Source organism: Indicator indicator, chromosome 3 (assembly GCF_027791375.1).
Source record: "Indicator indicator isolate 239-I01 chromosome 3, UM_Iind_1.1, whole genome shotgun sequence".
Lineage (NCBI taxonomy): Eukaryota > Metazoa > Chordata > Aves > Piciformes > Indicatoridae > Indicator > Indicator indicator.
Window position 1 is genome coordinate 12,182,120 of NC_072012.1, and position 13,952 is coordinate 12,196,071.

The 13,952-nt window shown below is 39.9% G+C and overlaps 1 protein-coding gene across 2 annotated transcripts in view; it reads left to right on the forward strand.

The window, feature by feature from the left end:
* Positions 1 to 13,952, forward strand: part of CHCHD3 (coiled-coil-helix-coiled-coil-helix domain containing 3) — a 188,871-nt gene that overhangs the window by 24,852 nt on the left and 150,067 nt on the right. For both annotated transcript variants that reach the window (XM_054399541.1, XM_054399542.1), the window contains exon 3: positions 4,350 to 4,434. In XM_054399541.1, coding sequence (XP_054255516.1) covers positions 4,350 to 4,434 — 85 coding nt within the window. The remainder of the gene's footprint in view (positions 1 to 4,349; positions 4,435 to 13,952) is intronic.

Genomic DNA, 13,952 nt, shown 5'->3' on the forward strand with positions numbered 1-13,952 from the left:
AGCTCTGTGGGGTTTAGCATGTGTTATTCTGCCTGTGCTTAGAGTCTGGTCATTCTTTTAAACACTCTGCAACCTGCTGCTAGGTCTGAGCATGGTAATGAGCCCATTGGCACTGCTGCTGGTGGTCCTTCATTGCCATTATCCGGAGGAGAATACTGCTTATCAGACACCTATCAGCATCCTGCTTCACATGCTAAGAGGACACAGAAGAGTTATTTCTGGCTGTGGCACTCTGGCTTTTCGACTCCAGTTCTCATTACTGACCATCTATCAAAATTGTCCTGTGAGGTAAGCGGTGCATTAGCACATTCAGGTGTGGGAAGTAGTGGAGCTGAATCCATTTTATACTCCTGTGGGAGTGTAGAAAAGTGCTGGGATGCAAGTGCGGCCTCTGTAAATGCACTTACCCGAAAATTGTCCACATTTGTCTGCTCTGGGATGTATTTACTTGGAAGTTGACACTGATTTCAGTATCCTGAAGAAGTTAAAATACCCGAGGGGATGGTGGTGGACATGGCTATGTAATTTTTGGCAACTGCCATATTCTTATTGCTTCCAGATTGTGATTAGGTCAGCAGTCTTGCACCCACCAGTTTCTAATTCTTCAATAGTTTAATGCCTAGCTCTGTTTGCAATGCCTTATTGTCTGCTTAGAGAGAAACGTTATTGCTTTTAGAATCATACTATCTGGAGAAGACCTTTCAGAACATCGAATCCAGCCATATTAGCTAGAAGCAGTTCCTTTTTAAAATCTTCTTTCTAATAATAAATTAAATTTCCTCTCATTAAGTGCTTCTTCCTGTAGAACAAATCCCTCCTATGTGTAGAACTGCCATTTTTCTACTGAAACATCATAAAGTTCCCATTTGGGAGCTACCTAATTACATCTTACAATATTCTATTGAATGATCTATAGCTCCACTTTAATTCCCTATTAGTATTTGGCTGATCGATGGGTAACCTAATTGATTCTTGAGGTCAAATGTCTTTATTGGCTCATACCTTAATCTTTTCTCATTATGACTTAAACATTCTATGGTCTGTTGGAGTTCTTGTACTCATTTTTGCACACCAGAACAATAAATTTCGTGTTGTAGATGCTGGTGAACAATGTGCTTAGGCCGTTTTGTGTGTATTCTTGGATGCAGATCTAAAAGGCTGTGAAATATTGAGGGATCTGTGTTCAGAAGAACTGCAGTAACAAACAGTTTGGTTATGGGTTTTCAGTTTATTTTGTTAATAAAGTAGCTGTGATGTGAAATAAATTCTTGGCTGTTATGGAAGTTTAATCATTTCAATCAGAAGGAAAAAATTCTTCACTGTGAGACAGAACACTGGAACAGGCTGTCCAGAGAGGTGGTGGATTCTCCTCCTCCGGAGACATTCAAAACCTACCTGGATGCGTTCCTGTGTGACCTACTCTAAGTGATCCCACTCTGGCAGGGGGATTGGACTAGATGATCTTTCAAGGTCCCTTCCAACCCCCAAACATTCTGTGATTATGTGATTTTGAGTGTGCAAATGCAGAACCTGAATTGTTCTTCTTTTGGCTTGTGATGCTTACTAAAGAGGCTAATGCATGCTGCAGTACAGAAACAGGATCCCTGCCATTGCCTGAGAGTTGGTTAAGATTTTTTTTTTTTCCTTCTCAGTACTCATTGAATAGCTCACCTTAGTTTGGAGACGTACAAGTGTACTTTTAACTCAGTATTATCTCAAAGTATCCCTAAATAGCCTCAGAGGAGGAAGTGCTGAAGTAGTGTAAATAATAAGATTGTCCAAACAAAGAGTTTTGCCTTTTCATTGGGGGTTTGTGAAAATAATGTGGTACAAGACTTGTGTTTGCCTGTAAATTTTCATCTACATTAATATAATTTTAGGCTGAGGTCTCACTTGCCATTCACAAGCATCATATATCCACATAACTGTTTCAGTCATTCAAGCAGTTGCTGCATCAGGCAGGGTGTATATTGATTAATTCCACTTTACTTAAGATGCTTATAACTGAATTAGTTGGCCAAGGCTCCTGAGGAAGCTGCTACTGCGTTCATTCATAAAATTTGCTGTTTTAAATGTCTGCTTCAGGATGCGAAAAATTGTGGACTGGGCTGTGAACTATAATGAGAATGTGGACTAATGATGTTGGAGATAATTTGTAGATGCCAAAGGGTGGGGTTGGCTGATCACTAGATGAGTGAGAGGCTCTCTCTATGAACCCTTCTGCCTTGCCAAAGGGCAGAGAAAGAGAATAAGGGAGAGAGAGAGATGGGTTGGGAAAGAAACTAAACCAGATAGAATAGAAATAATAACAAAACCAAAATGGAACCCTCTAAGACATTTTACCTTTATTTGTCAAACACCCCCCCCCCCCACCCCCAAAAGAAAAACTACCTAAGCATGTGGTTTGTTACATCTTAGGGCAGTTGAAGGGAGTTGTGTCCCCTTCTAGAACTGAACATCCATATTATGCTCAAGCAACAGGTGTTTTGGAGTGAGTTTATGCCTCTTAGATTAGTGGAATTTGAACCAGATGCTTCATGAAAATAAAGAGATTACACATATGGGTGTACTGGAGCAAGAGTGCTACAGAGTTAGAGATACAGCTCAGCTGATGTGGGTGCACTTTTGTTTCAGACAGGCAGAGCTAGATTAAGATTTATATTGGAATAACCCTGGATGGAACTATCTGATTTTTTTTTTTTTTAATCTCTTTCTGTTGCTGTACCTTTATTGTCACTTTCTTCTCCTCTAGGTAAACTTACTCTTACTGATTGCTACGAATCAACATTTTATGCAAAGTTAACAGCTGTTCTACTGAAGTTGATATAATTTTAGGTTGTCAAGCTACTACATTTTCCCAAATGGAAAATATTACTGTGGCTAGCTTAGAATCATAGAACAGTTTTGCTTTGGAAAGGACCTTTAAAGGTCATCTAGTCCAACCCTGTTTTAGTCAGCAGGGAAGTCTTCAACTAGATGAAGTTGCTCAGAGCCTGGAACAGCCTGACTTGGAATGGTTCCAGGAAAGAGGCATCTGCCACCTCTGGGTAGCCTGATTCAGTGTCTTATCACCCTTACTCTAAAAAATACTTTTTTCTAATATTTAGTTTGAGTCTCTCTCTTTTTAGTTTGAAGGCATCACCCCTTCATCCTGTTGCAGTAGGCCCCAGAATGATAGAATGCTTCAGGTTGGAAGGGGTCTTTCAAGGTCATGTAGTACAAGCCCTCTGCAGTGAGCAGAGACACCTTCAACTCTTAGGTTGTTTTGTGGTGTTGCTGTGTTTTGTGTGTGGTGTTTTTTTTGTTTGCATGCATTTTTAATTCCTACTCTGTATATATCGAGTTCTATTTGGATAGAGATACTTGCAAAATCATCTCCAAGTGAGGTTGTTTATCTTGATTGTTTTTTTTGGAGGCTGAAACAACCTTTTCAGTATGGCTGCTTCTGGAAGTCTTTAAAAATGTGTAATATTGGCACATCTTCTGTTGAAGGAAATAGCAAACCACTTCTGATCTCTGTGGGTCAGACTGTTCAGAAGTAGGCAGCTGCCAGTAGATGCAGAGCTAGTTAATATTAAATGGTATCAGTGTAGTATCATGCACAACTGAGTCCTGGAATATCAAAGGGAGTTGGGAATGGACCTGTTTTGTGTTTCAAAACCTAATTGCATGGATTTTGGTAGCCTTAGAGCTGTTATTCAAGCTCATGGGATTAGTGGGTTTCATGCTTTTTCTTCCTTTGCGTGGAAAAGTTTATTCATACACTTTAAGTTGCTTCCCTGTTTTTTCTCTACTTCACCAGACTTTCAATTAATTTATCTGACATGATCTAAGTGAAGAAAATGTTTTCATACCTGCTTGTTTAAGCAAAACTGTCAGGAGTGTAGGGAACATTTTTTGGTAATAAGAAACTAGAATTATGGGTACGCAGGATACTGGAAATACTTTATTGGGTAAAATGTGCATCTGAAAATATTGTATTCATCACAGAGGAAGATGTTTCCCTTGGTTCCATACAAATAAAATCAGCATTTAATGGCTTCACTATTTAGGTCTCAGTCCTTTCCCCTGATCGTACTTTATAAAGGCAATTGTTTAATTCAACACATACTGTATGTTTTTTAATTTTAGAAAGAGTTAATCTCCAAGTTGTTTTAATAAGAGTAATTTTTAAAGGCACTTGTGTTGTATGCTGAAATTTGAAAGGTGGTTATAGCAGAAGGAAGGACTCCAACTGCTTTATAGAAAACAGAATATAAATAACATGAAGTGCTGTTATGCAGCTGTATCTATAATTAGGAATATGTTGTGTTCCCTTAACATTTCATTTAATTTTCTTTTAATTGTAGTTAATGATGAAGAGCTAAAGAAAAGAATAGCTGAAGAGTTGGCGTTAGAACGAGCCAGGAGAGACTCTGAAGCTCAAAAGAGAAGGTTGGTTTGTTAGTAACACTATTTAAAGCAAACATGTACTTAATGCTTTTGTTGGTGTTATTTATCCACTTACTATAAACAGTTATATTTTGTGCCCCAAGATGTTTTGTGTGGTAGGTAAGATAAGACCTTTGGGCAATAAAGCAAATTTTGATACTAAATACATGTTAAAACAATAAATTGACTGAAATGTCCTTGTAAGAGCTCATAGAAAATGTTGATCTAAATCCTTTTTGACCTCATGAGCCTGGTGGTTTTTTTGTTTGTTTGGATTTTTTTCAGTCTTTAAGCTCAATCTTTTTTGATTTCTTCTGAGTCCAGATAATAATTTTGTGACGCAGGGATACATATAGCTTGAGAGCTGTGCAGAGGTGGGTTACTTATTGCCCCTCAGTTTGATCAAAGGTAAATTGTAACAGCAGTAAAAATGGTATTTCTTGTTATTTCTGATTTCTAGGTATTTGTGCGCTCTCTGGTATGATTTTAACTGCTTTACTAGTGCAGCAGTATGCTTTCACGAGATAAATTACTGGATTAAAAGAGTTTGAGTAGAAAACACTTTTGATGTCACTCCTGTATATTGAAATGTTACTTTATTATGCAGACTGGTCAAAAATGGGGTTGCTCAGGGCTCAGTACCAGGGTCAGATCTCTCAGTGATCTGGATGAGGGGATCAGGGGCATCCTCAGTTAATTTGCAGATGATACCAAGTTGGGTGGCAGTGTTGATCTGCTCAAACATAGGGAGGCACTACAGAGGGACCTGGACAGGCCGGATCAATGGTCTGAGGCCAATTGTATGGAATTTAACAAGGCCTGGTGCTGGGTCCTGCATGTGGATCTCAACAAGCCCAAGAGTGTTCCAGGTTTGGGGCAGAGTGGCTGGAAAGGTGCACAGTAGAGAGAGACTTGAGGATGTTGGTTGACAGCTAACTAAATATGACCTAGTGTGTGCCAAGGTGGCCAAGAAGGCCAAGAACATCATGGCCTGTTTCAGGAACACTTGCAAGCAGGATTAGGGTAGTTTTTGTTTCCCTGTACTTGGCATTGGTGAGACCACACCTCAAATCATGGATTCAGTTTTGGGTCCGTCACTCCAAAAAAGACCTTGAGGTGCTGGAGTGTGTCCAGAGAAGGGCGACGAAGTTGGAGAAGGGTCTGGCGAACATGCTATAGGCATGGCTCAACGGAACTGAAAAGTTGTTCAGAGTGGAAGAAAGGAGGCTGAGGGGAGACCACCTTGCTCTCTGTAATTCCTTGAAAGGAGGTTGGAGCCATGTGGGAGTTGGTCTCTTCTCCCATGGAAAAAGTGATAGACAAGAGGAAATTGCCTCAAATTGTACCGGGAAGGTAGATGAGGAACAGTTTCTACCCTGAAAGGCTTGTCAATCTCTGGAACAGGCTGGCCAGGAAAATGGTGGAGTCACCACCCCTGTAATTACTTAAAAGCCATGTAGATGTGATGCTGGTCATCGTTTAATGGTGACCTGGCAGTGCTGGCTTAACAGTTGGACTTGACAGTCTTAAAGGTCCTTTCCAGCCTAAATGATTCTGTACTTACAACAATTGGCAGTTTTATTTTGAAAGACTGGGCAGAGTCCTACAGACTGCAGCAGAAGTCTTTGGATGCAGCATTTTAAAACTGTACTCCTCAGTGTTCAATGTGGCTCTACAGAGTTACTACTAAGTGAAAAAATTCTAGTTCGAATTTGAAATGGAATTTGCAATCAGTTGACTTTCGTCTTCAGTTGTAGTGATTTTCCTACATAGCTAATAGACACACTGAAGAGAAATATTAACCTACACATTGTCCTCCATTCTGAGAATGGGGAAAAGGCTCATTATGATAGATTAAAAAAATTAGAATGCAATTAGTACTACTTAAGCAGTTTGCATATATATCAGTTGTTTCCTACACATCATTATATTATTATTTAATTGAGTTAGTTTGATGGAGTATATAATTAAATAGGGCTTTATGAATGTCCCCAGAAAACAAATCAGGCTTTTTTGTTTGAATCAGCAATAAAGGAAATCAATATGTTCAGGTGAAATCTCCTCTGTTCAACTGGGCTTTGACAGGAAAGCTTGTGTTGCATTTGAGCTTCATGTTGATTGCTCAAGAGTTCATCACAGGGCTGTGCCAGGGATTTTTGTGTTGGACATAAGGGGAAAAATATTCACTAAGAGGGTTTTAAGGCACTGTAACAGGCTGCCCAAGGCCTTTGGTGGAGTCCCCATCCCTGGAAGGATTTAAAAGATGTGTAGATGTGGTGCTGAGGGACATAATTTAGCAGCAGACTTGGTAATGTTGGGTTAATGATTGGACTTGATGATAAGGTCTTTTCCAAACTAAATGATTGTATGATCCTATAAAACATGATTCCTATATGGAAAGGTTTGTTTTGCCTGAAAGTATTCCATAATTCATTTTCCCTGAGTTGTGCATTGATTTGGGAAGTGTGGGGATCAGATTGGCTTGTCCTGTACTTGACTTAGGAGGGAATAATGCTGGAAGCTTTCCTTTGTTTGACTAAGGATTAGTGTGGAGGGTGTTGTACATTCAAAAGATCTTGTAAATCTTTTTGTTGACTTAAAATTAGATTGAAGAAATTTTCCTTTTGAAATGTAAGATATCAAAATAATATTAAAAAAAAGACAAATAACCAGGTCTTGTTAGCAGTGTTAATCCTCTTCTAATTTTTCTTATTTGTAATAAGCTGAGAGGTTTTTTTTTTATTATACTTTTTACACAGTATATAGAATTAAAACTATCTTTTAGCCAGAGCATAAAGACACTTTCCTTGTTGCATGAAAGAACTTTAAAAGACTCAGGAGTTTATGTAGCTTTTAGTTAAAGTCTTTATAGGCTGGTTGAGGTTAGTGTTTTAAAAACATTCAAAGAAGTGCTGTAGTAAATGTGGAGCTGTTCTCCTCCAGATCAGTTTATGGTAGTCATATGCTTATATGTGTGTATATACATGCATACACACATATGTGTCTATATATGTAGTAGTTAGTGTCAGTTGACAAAAGTGTCGATGTGAGCTGGCAGTGTGCGCTTGCAGCCCAGAAGGCCAACGATGTCCTGGGCCTCATCCAAAGGAGCATGACCAGCAGGACAACTGAGGTGATTCTTCCCCTCTACTCTGCTCTCATGAGACTCCAGCTCGAGTACTGTGTCCAGTTCTAGTGCTCCCAGCACAAGAAAGACATCGAGCTGCTGGAGCAGGTGCAGAGGAGGCCACGAAGGTGATCAGAGGGCTGGAGCACCTCTCCTGTGGGGACAGGCTGCGAGAGCTGGGGCTGTTCAGCCTGGAGAAGAGAAGATTCCCTGGAGACCTTATAGTGGCCTTCCAGTACCTGAAGAGGGCCTAAAAGACAGACAGGAAGGGACTTTTTATAAGGGCTTGTCATGATCGGATGAGGGGGAATGGATTGAAGCTTGCAGAGGGCAGATTTAGACTGGATATTAGGAAGTAATTCTTTACAGTAAAGGTGGTGGGACATTGGAACAGGTTGCCTAGGGAGGTTTGAATAGCTGGAGGTGTTCAAGGTCAGGTTGGATGAGGCCTTGAGTAACCTGGTCTAGTGGAAAGTTTCCCTGCCAATTCCAGGAGGGGTTGGAACTAGATGGTCTTTAAGGTCTCTTCCAACACACACTGTTCTATTATTTTATGAATATATCAATAGTTGCATGAGGCAGAATGCAGTGTAGTGCAGATTTTATCAATATAGGTGGAAAGATGCACCATACAAATGCACTGGGGCTGTCCAGGGCCACTTGGTCTGAAGCCTGATGATGCCTTGTGTCAATGAACACCCACAGGAAAAGCTTTGGTTGCTGCTTCTCTCAGCACCCCAAACAGACTCTTGGTCAGGAAAATGAGGATAATGAGGCCTGGCTCCCTGAATGTCAGGTTTGCAACTTTTAGCTAGGAAAACCAATTCAAAAGTCCTGGACATACAGTTTTCTGTGTGTTTTGTTTTGGAGAGATGTGTTAGGTTTATTAGCCTGCCATTAGTGAATTTATCTAGTATTCTAGTATTACCAGCTATTTGACCTTGCACTTCTGATCTATTGCTTATTTCATTTGATAGCCCACCACTTTTGTTTTTAAGACACACGCTGATGGTGAAAGAAAATTAAAGGTTTTTTGTTTTTGTGTATTTTGCATATGTACATTTTTCTTTCTCAAAACCGTTATTTTTTTTCCCCCTAAGTGAAACAACATTTAAATGTTTAAATATCTGAAACTTGCAACTGCTTTTGTCTGATTCCAATGATCTAATAGCTCATTTCTCTGTGCAGTGTATGACTGCATTTGGCTCTGATTGCAGAATGTATTTTACTCATTTCAGGAAGGAAGTTTTAATTTTGACTTGCTACATAATTACTCACATGCACATAGTACAGATGGACTATTCTTATTACATAAAGTTAAGATCTGTAGTGATTTCTGGGATTAGAGCTAAAGGATGACTCTTCAAATTGTATTTTGATGCTATTGATGCACTCACATGCATGAAATACATGAAATGCACAGCTGTTGTTTAAAGAGTTGTGCTGTACAACTTGGTGAGAGGAGCTTGGAGTGAGGTGGGAGTTGGTCTCTTCTCTTTAGTATCAGGTGATAGTACAAGAAGGAATGGCCTGAAATTGTGCCATGAGAGGTTTATGTAGGACGTTAGGAAAATTTCATTCTTGAAATAGTGATCAGGCATTGGAATAGGTTGCTTAGGGAGATGGAGTCACCATCCCTGAAGGTGTTCAAAAAACATGTGGACATGGCATTTTGGGATGTGGTTTAATGGCCATGGTGGTGTTCGGTTGATGGTTGGACTCTATGATCTTAGAGGTCTTTTCCAACAGAAACAATTCTGTAAATCAAAGAGACTGGATAATTATACAAAAAGTAGTGATTTGGACCCAGTTTAGAGTGTGTTCTGAATGGTATGTCCACTAGTCTTCATATTATTTCTCTAAGCTTCTTCACATACATTCATGTCTTCCTTTTGTGATTGAATAGGGTTACTAACCTTTGTTTCTTTGAGAGTTTGAAGGTCTCCTAAATTTCTAGCCCTATGAATCACAGAATCACAAAATGATTGGAAGTGACCTCAAAGATCATCTAGTTCTGACTCCCCTGCCATGGGCAGGTACACATACCACTAGACCAGGTTGCTCAAGGTCCCATCCAACCTGGCCTTGAACACCTTTGGGATGGGGTGGAGCATACACAACTCTCTGGGCAACCTATTCCTATGTCTCAACACCCTCACTGTAAATAATTTCTTCCTAATTTCCAGTCTAAATCTGCCCTCGTCAAGCTTCTGTCTGTTCACCCTTGTCCTATTACTACAAACGCTTGTAAAAAGTCCCTCCCCAGCTTTGTTGTAGCCCCTTTCAGGTACTGGAAGGCTGCTGCAAGGTCTCACTGAGAGATTTCTCTCCTCCAGGCTGAACAGAACCACCTGTCCCCATAAGCAAGGTGCTCCAGTCTCCAAGTAGTTTGAAAAGTAGAAGGCTCCTTGGGAATTTCAAGTTCCCCACAAGTGATGCTGAATTACAGGATTTACTTGTCACAGAATGTGAAAGTCCATACAGAGGTTGTGGAATTATTTTAAGCTGAGCTTAAGGTTACTAGCTGCAGTCACAACAATGTGTGGCTTTTAGTCTTGATGGGCATTTGAGCATTACTTATGGCTGAATTTCCCCATGTTAGTTTCCCCTGAGTCAGGATACTGCCTCATTTCATTGTTTGTTGCAGTCCAAATAATGGACAAACATTCCTGGAAGTACTTTAATAAAGCTACCTTTCAGCTGATTGTCCACTGGAAATATACTTATGTGGGGAGGCTGCCCAGAGAAGTTTTGGAGACTCAGCCCTGGAAATATTCAAAGGTAGGTTGGATGGGGCCTTGAGGAACCTGGTCTAGTGGGAGGTATCCCTGTCCATGGCAGTGGGAGTGGAACTAGATGATCTGTAAGGTTCCTTCCAACCCAAACTGTTTTATGAATGAAGTCACTGTGTAGAGAAGCTTTAATTTTTTTTTTTTGCTTTCCATCATCTTAGGAGGAAGCCAAGCTTATTCTTTCAGAAATGAGCAGAGTTGTACATAAAGGAAGGATGACCACTTGTCTCTTATTTGCTCATGTGTCTTCTGACTAGTGTTGGAGATAGGTTGCATGAGTACATTGGTCTTTAGTCTGACTGCTGTTGGCACTCTAGTGCTCTCCAATTAGTTGTTGAAAAAAGCAATGTATTAACTCCCTCTTGTGTTCCCTAATAAAATTAAACTGACCACAAAGTCTGCTCAAGAGCCAAAGCTGATTCAAGGTTGCTCCCTTTACTCAGCCCAACCTCTTTCTCACTTAGCTTTTTTGAACATTGGAAATATTTCATCTTTAAGTATTTTTAATTTTGATAAATTGACTTTTATTGGATTGCAACAGCATTTTCAGCAATTCCATTAGCAGATGTGAGCAATTAATGTCAGAGCTATGATCTTTTAGTCCTGAATGTCCAGGAACCTTGAGTCTGCCAGAACATGGTACTAGAGCTGTTGTGCTGTCCCTGTTGACCTGTGTGCCTGAATCTAAATCTGTGGTGATAACTCGATTCTTTTCTTTTCTCTGCTTATTCTTGACAACCTCAGCAAATTATGTAGCTTTTTTCCTAATTTCTCAAGAAGGTAATGAGTAAAAGCTGTTAATATTATGATTCTGGAGAACAGACATGAAGAACTAGGTGATTTTACCTGTCCCATCTTTAATTTCTGTACTAATTAGAGGTTTATCTACTACAGATGCTGACTTTGTTCTGGAATATAAAACTGTTTATTTGTAAGTCTGTGATACTCACAAGGTGCTCAAGGAACATTTTGTTTATAAAGGTTTGCATTATGAAAGGCACACAGAAGAAAAGATACCCTGAGAAAGCAAAAGTTTATTCTTTTAGGAGCATAAAGAAAAAACTTCATCTGCTCTCAACCTCATCAGACTTTAGAGATTCCTTCTCTAAAATAGATAGAAGACCATACTTAGATGCAGGTGAAGGATGTGATTTCCCATAGAAAATATGCATTCATGAAGGATTACTTACTTTGTCTTTGTCCCCTTGAAAATCAGGGAAATTTCACTCTTGTCCATTTATCTCAGGCTAATTGTATTTGTGGGGTTTGAGTCTATTTTCTTGGCAATGTTTCCTAGTTTCTAATTTTATAGGATTTGGCACATGGCAAATATTTACTCTATGTAGGATGAGGTGTTTTTATAGAATGCTCTGCATGATGTTCCCTTGAGCTGGCAGTGTGCACTTGCAGCCCAGAAGGCCAAACATGTCCTGCTCTGCAGGAAAGTGTGACCAGCAGGACAAGTGAGGTGATTCTCCCCTTCTACTCTGCTCTCAAGACTGCCACCTGGAGTACTGTGTCCAGTTCTGGTGCTCCCAGCAGAAGTACGTTGAACTGTTGGAACAGGCCCAAAAGAGGACCATGAAGGTGATCAGAGGGCTGGAGCACCTCCATTATAAGGACAGGATGTGAGAGTTGGGACCTTTCAGCCTGGAGAAGGAAAGGCTCTGGGGAGACCTTACTGTGGCTTTTTAAAATATAAAATAAGTTTATAAGAAAGATGGAGAGACTTCTTACCAGGGCCTGTAGAGATAGGGTAAGGAACACGGGTTTAGACAAAGAGAGAAGGTTTAGCTTGGACACAAGGAAGAAATGTTTTATGACAGGGTGGTGAGACACGCTGCCCAGAGGGGTGGCAGATGCCCCACCACTGGAAGTATTCAAGGCTGAGTTATATGGAGCTCTGAGCAACCTGATGGAGTTGAAGATGACCCTGACCCATGGCAGGGAGGTTGGATGACATGACCTTTAAAGATCTCTTCCACCCAAACCATTCTGCAGTTCTGTAATGGCTTTTGATAACTCTTAGCTTTTGCTCTTTTTTGTCTGTTTTGTCTCCTCTGAGGACTTTAACTTTTATCTGGAAAGCCAAATGAAAAATGCTTTTCTTGAGTAATGCAGATGATAGATTTTTCAAACATTCCCTGGTAATGAATTGCTGGAGTCTGTTCTGCTTGGCTAGCTGGGCTCCATATGGTATGGCATTTTATTTGTCATTAGCTGGAAAACTTACTGCAACCTCTGTGTTTCTGAACATCCTCATCTGTTAAAACAGAATCTTTTTCAACTCTAAATCAGCTTTTAAAGCCATGTAGACACTGGTGCACGAAGGTGGCTCGCAGTGGTAGGTTATTAGACTGCAGCCATTAGCTTCATTATGTTTTTGTTGTTGCTGTGCTTGGAGTAGGGTCTCTGTATAACTGCAATTCACTTCAGGGTTTAATTGATACTCTGATGTGTCTGAGTGCTTCCCCCCCACCTTGTTTTGTCATGTCTCAGCAGTACATTGCATCTATGACAAGCTCTTAGTAAACTTGGAGTAGCCAGCTTTTGCAGAGGAGAACAACAAATTCACCAGTGAAAATGTACAGTGGAAAAGAATGAAGAACAAGATTGGAGAAGAACCCTTTGGGAAAGTACACACCAAAAATGTTATATTAAAATCAATAGCAGGGCTTGACCTTTCTGTGCTGTTCTATATTTTAAAGCTTACTATTGATTTTGGTTTTAATAACATGTTTATTCTAGTTTACTGGCATGGCTCTGGAGAACATAAGGAAAAAAATGATTTATTTACAATATTCATTCTGCATTTTACCAAGGTAAATTTATAAAGAGCATATTAATGTAGCTTCAATTCACATTGATAGTGAGTGCACTAAATCTGGTGAAAACTTTTTTTTTAAAGTACATTTATATCTAAATTACTGTATTTTCCCAGGTAATTACTTATGTTGAATTGGGAGGCTGGCTTTTTCTTGCACTAGTCTTCGGCCACAGGGATTTCTTAAGACTGATTAGATTAAGTGTGAAAACAGTCACAAAAATATCTTCTCTACTTCTGACAGTAGGATGGAAAGCTGGAAGTACTTGGAAGCAGTAAAAGTGATGATAATTAATTTGAGCTCTGATAGATCAAGAGTAAGAGTTTAATATCTTCTGGCATGGGTGACCATACCATTAAAAACAACTGAAGATACTAACCAACTGAGAGTCATGTTTAGGAATGCAAGAGCTGGTAACACAGACCTAGCTCAGAGCTTGCCTTTGGTGATCCTTGCTCTGAAAATGCTTTCCTGAGGTACATATGGCACAGAAAGATTCAAGGAGTGTTTGAAAATACGATTGAGAGAAACTACTTTTACACAGTAGTGTTTTTATTACTTCTGTCATTTAGTTTGTGTGAAGTTAGACACTCTGGAGTGAAAAGGTTTATTTTTATATCTTCTTCAATGACCTGGAAGGAGGGCTGGAATGGACCTTCAGAAAGTTTGCTGGCGGTACAAAATGGAGAGGAGTGGCTGACACTCCATCAGTCTGTGCTGCCACTGAGACCTGGACATGCTGAAGAGTTGGGCAGAGCGGGAAACCTTGTGAAGTTC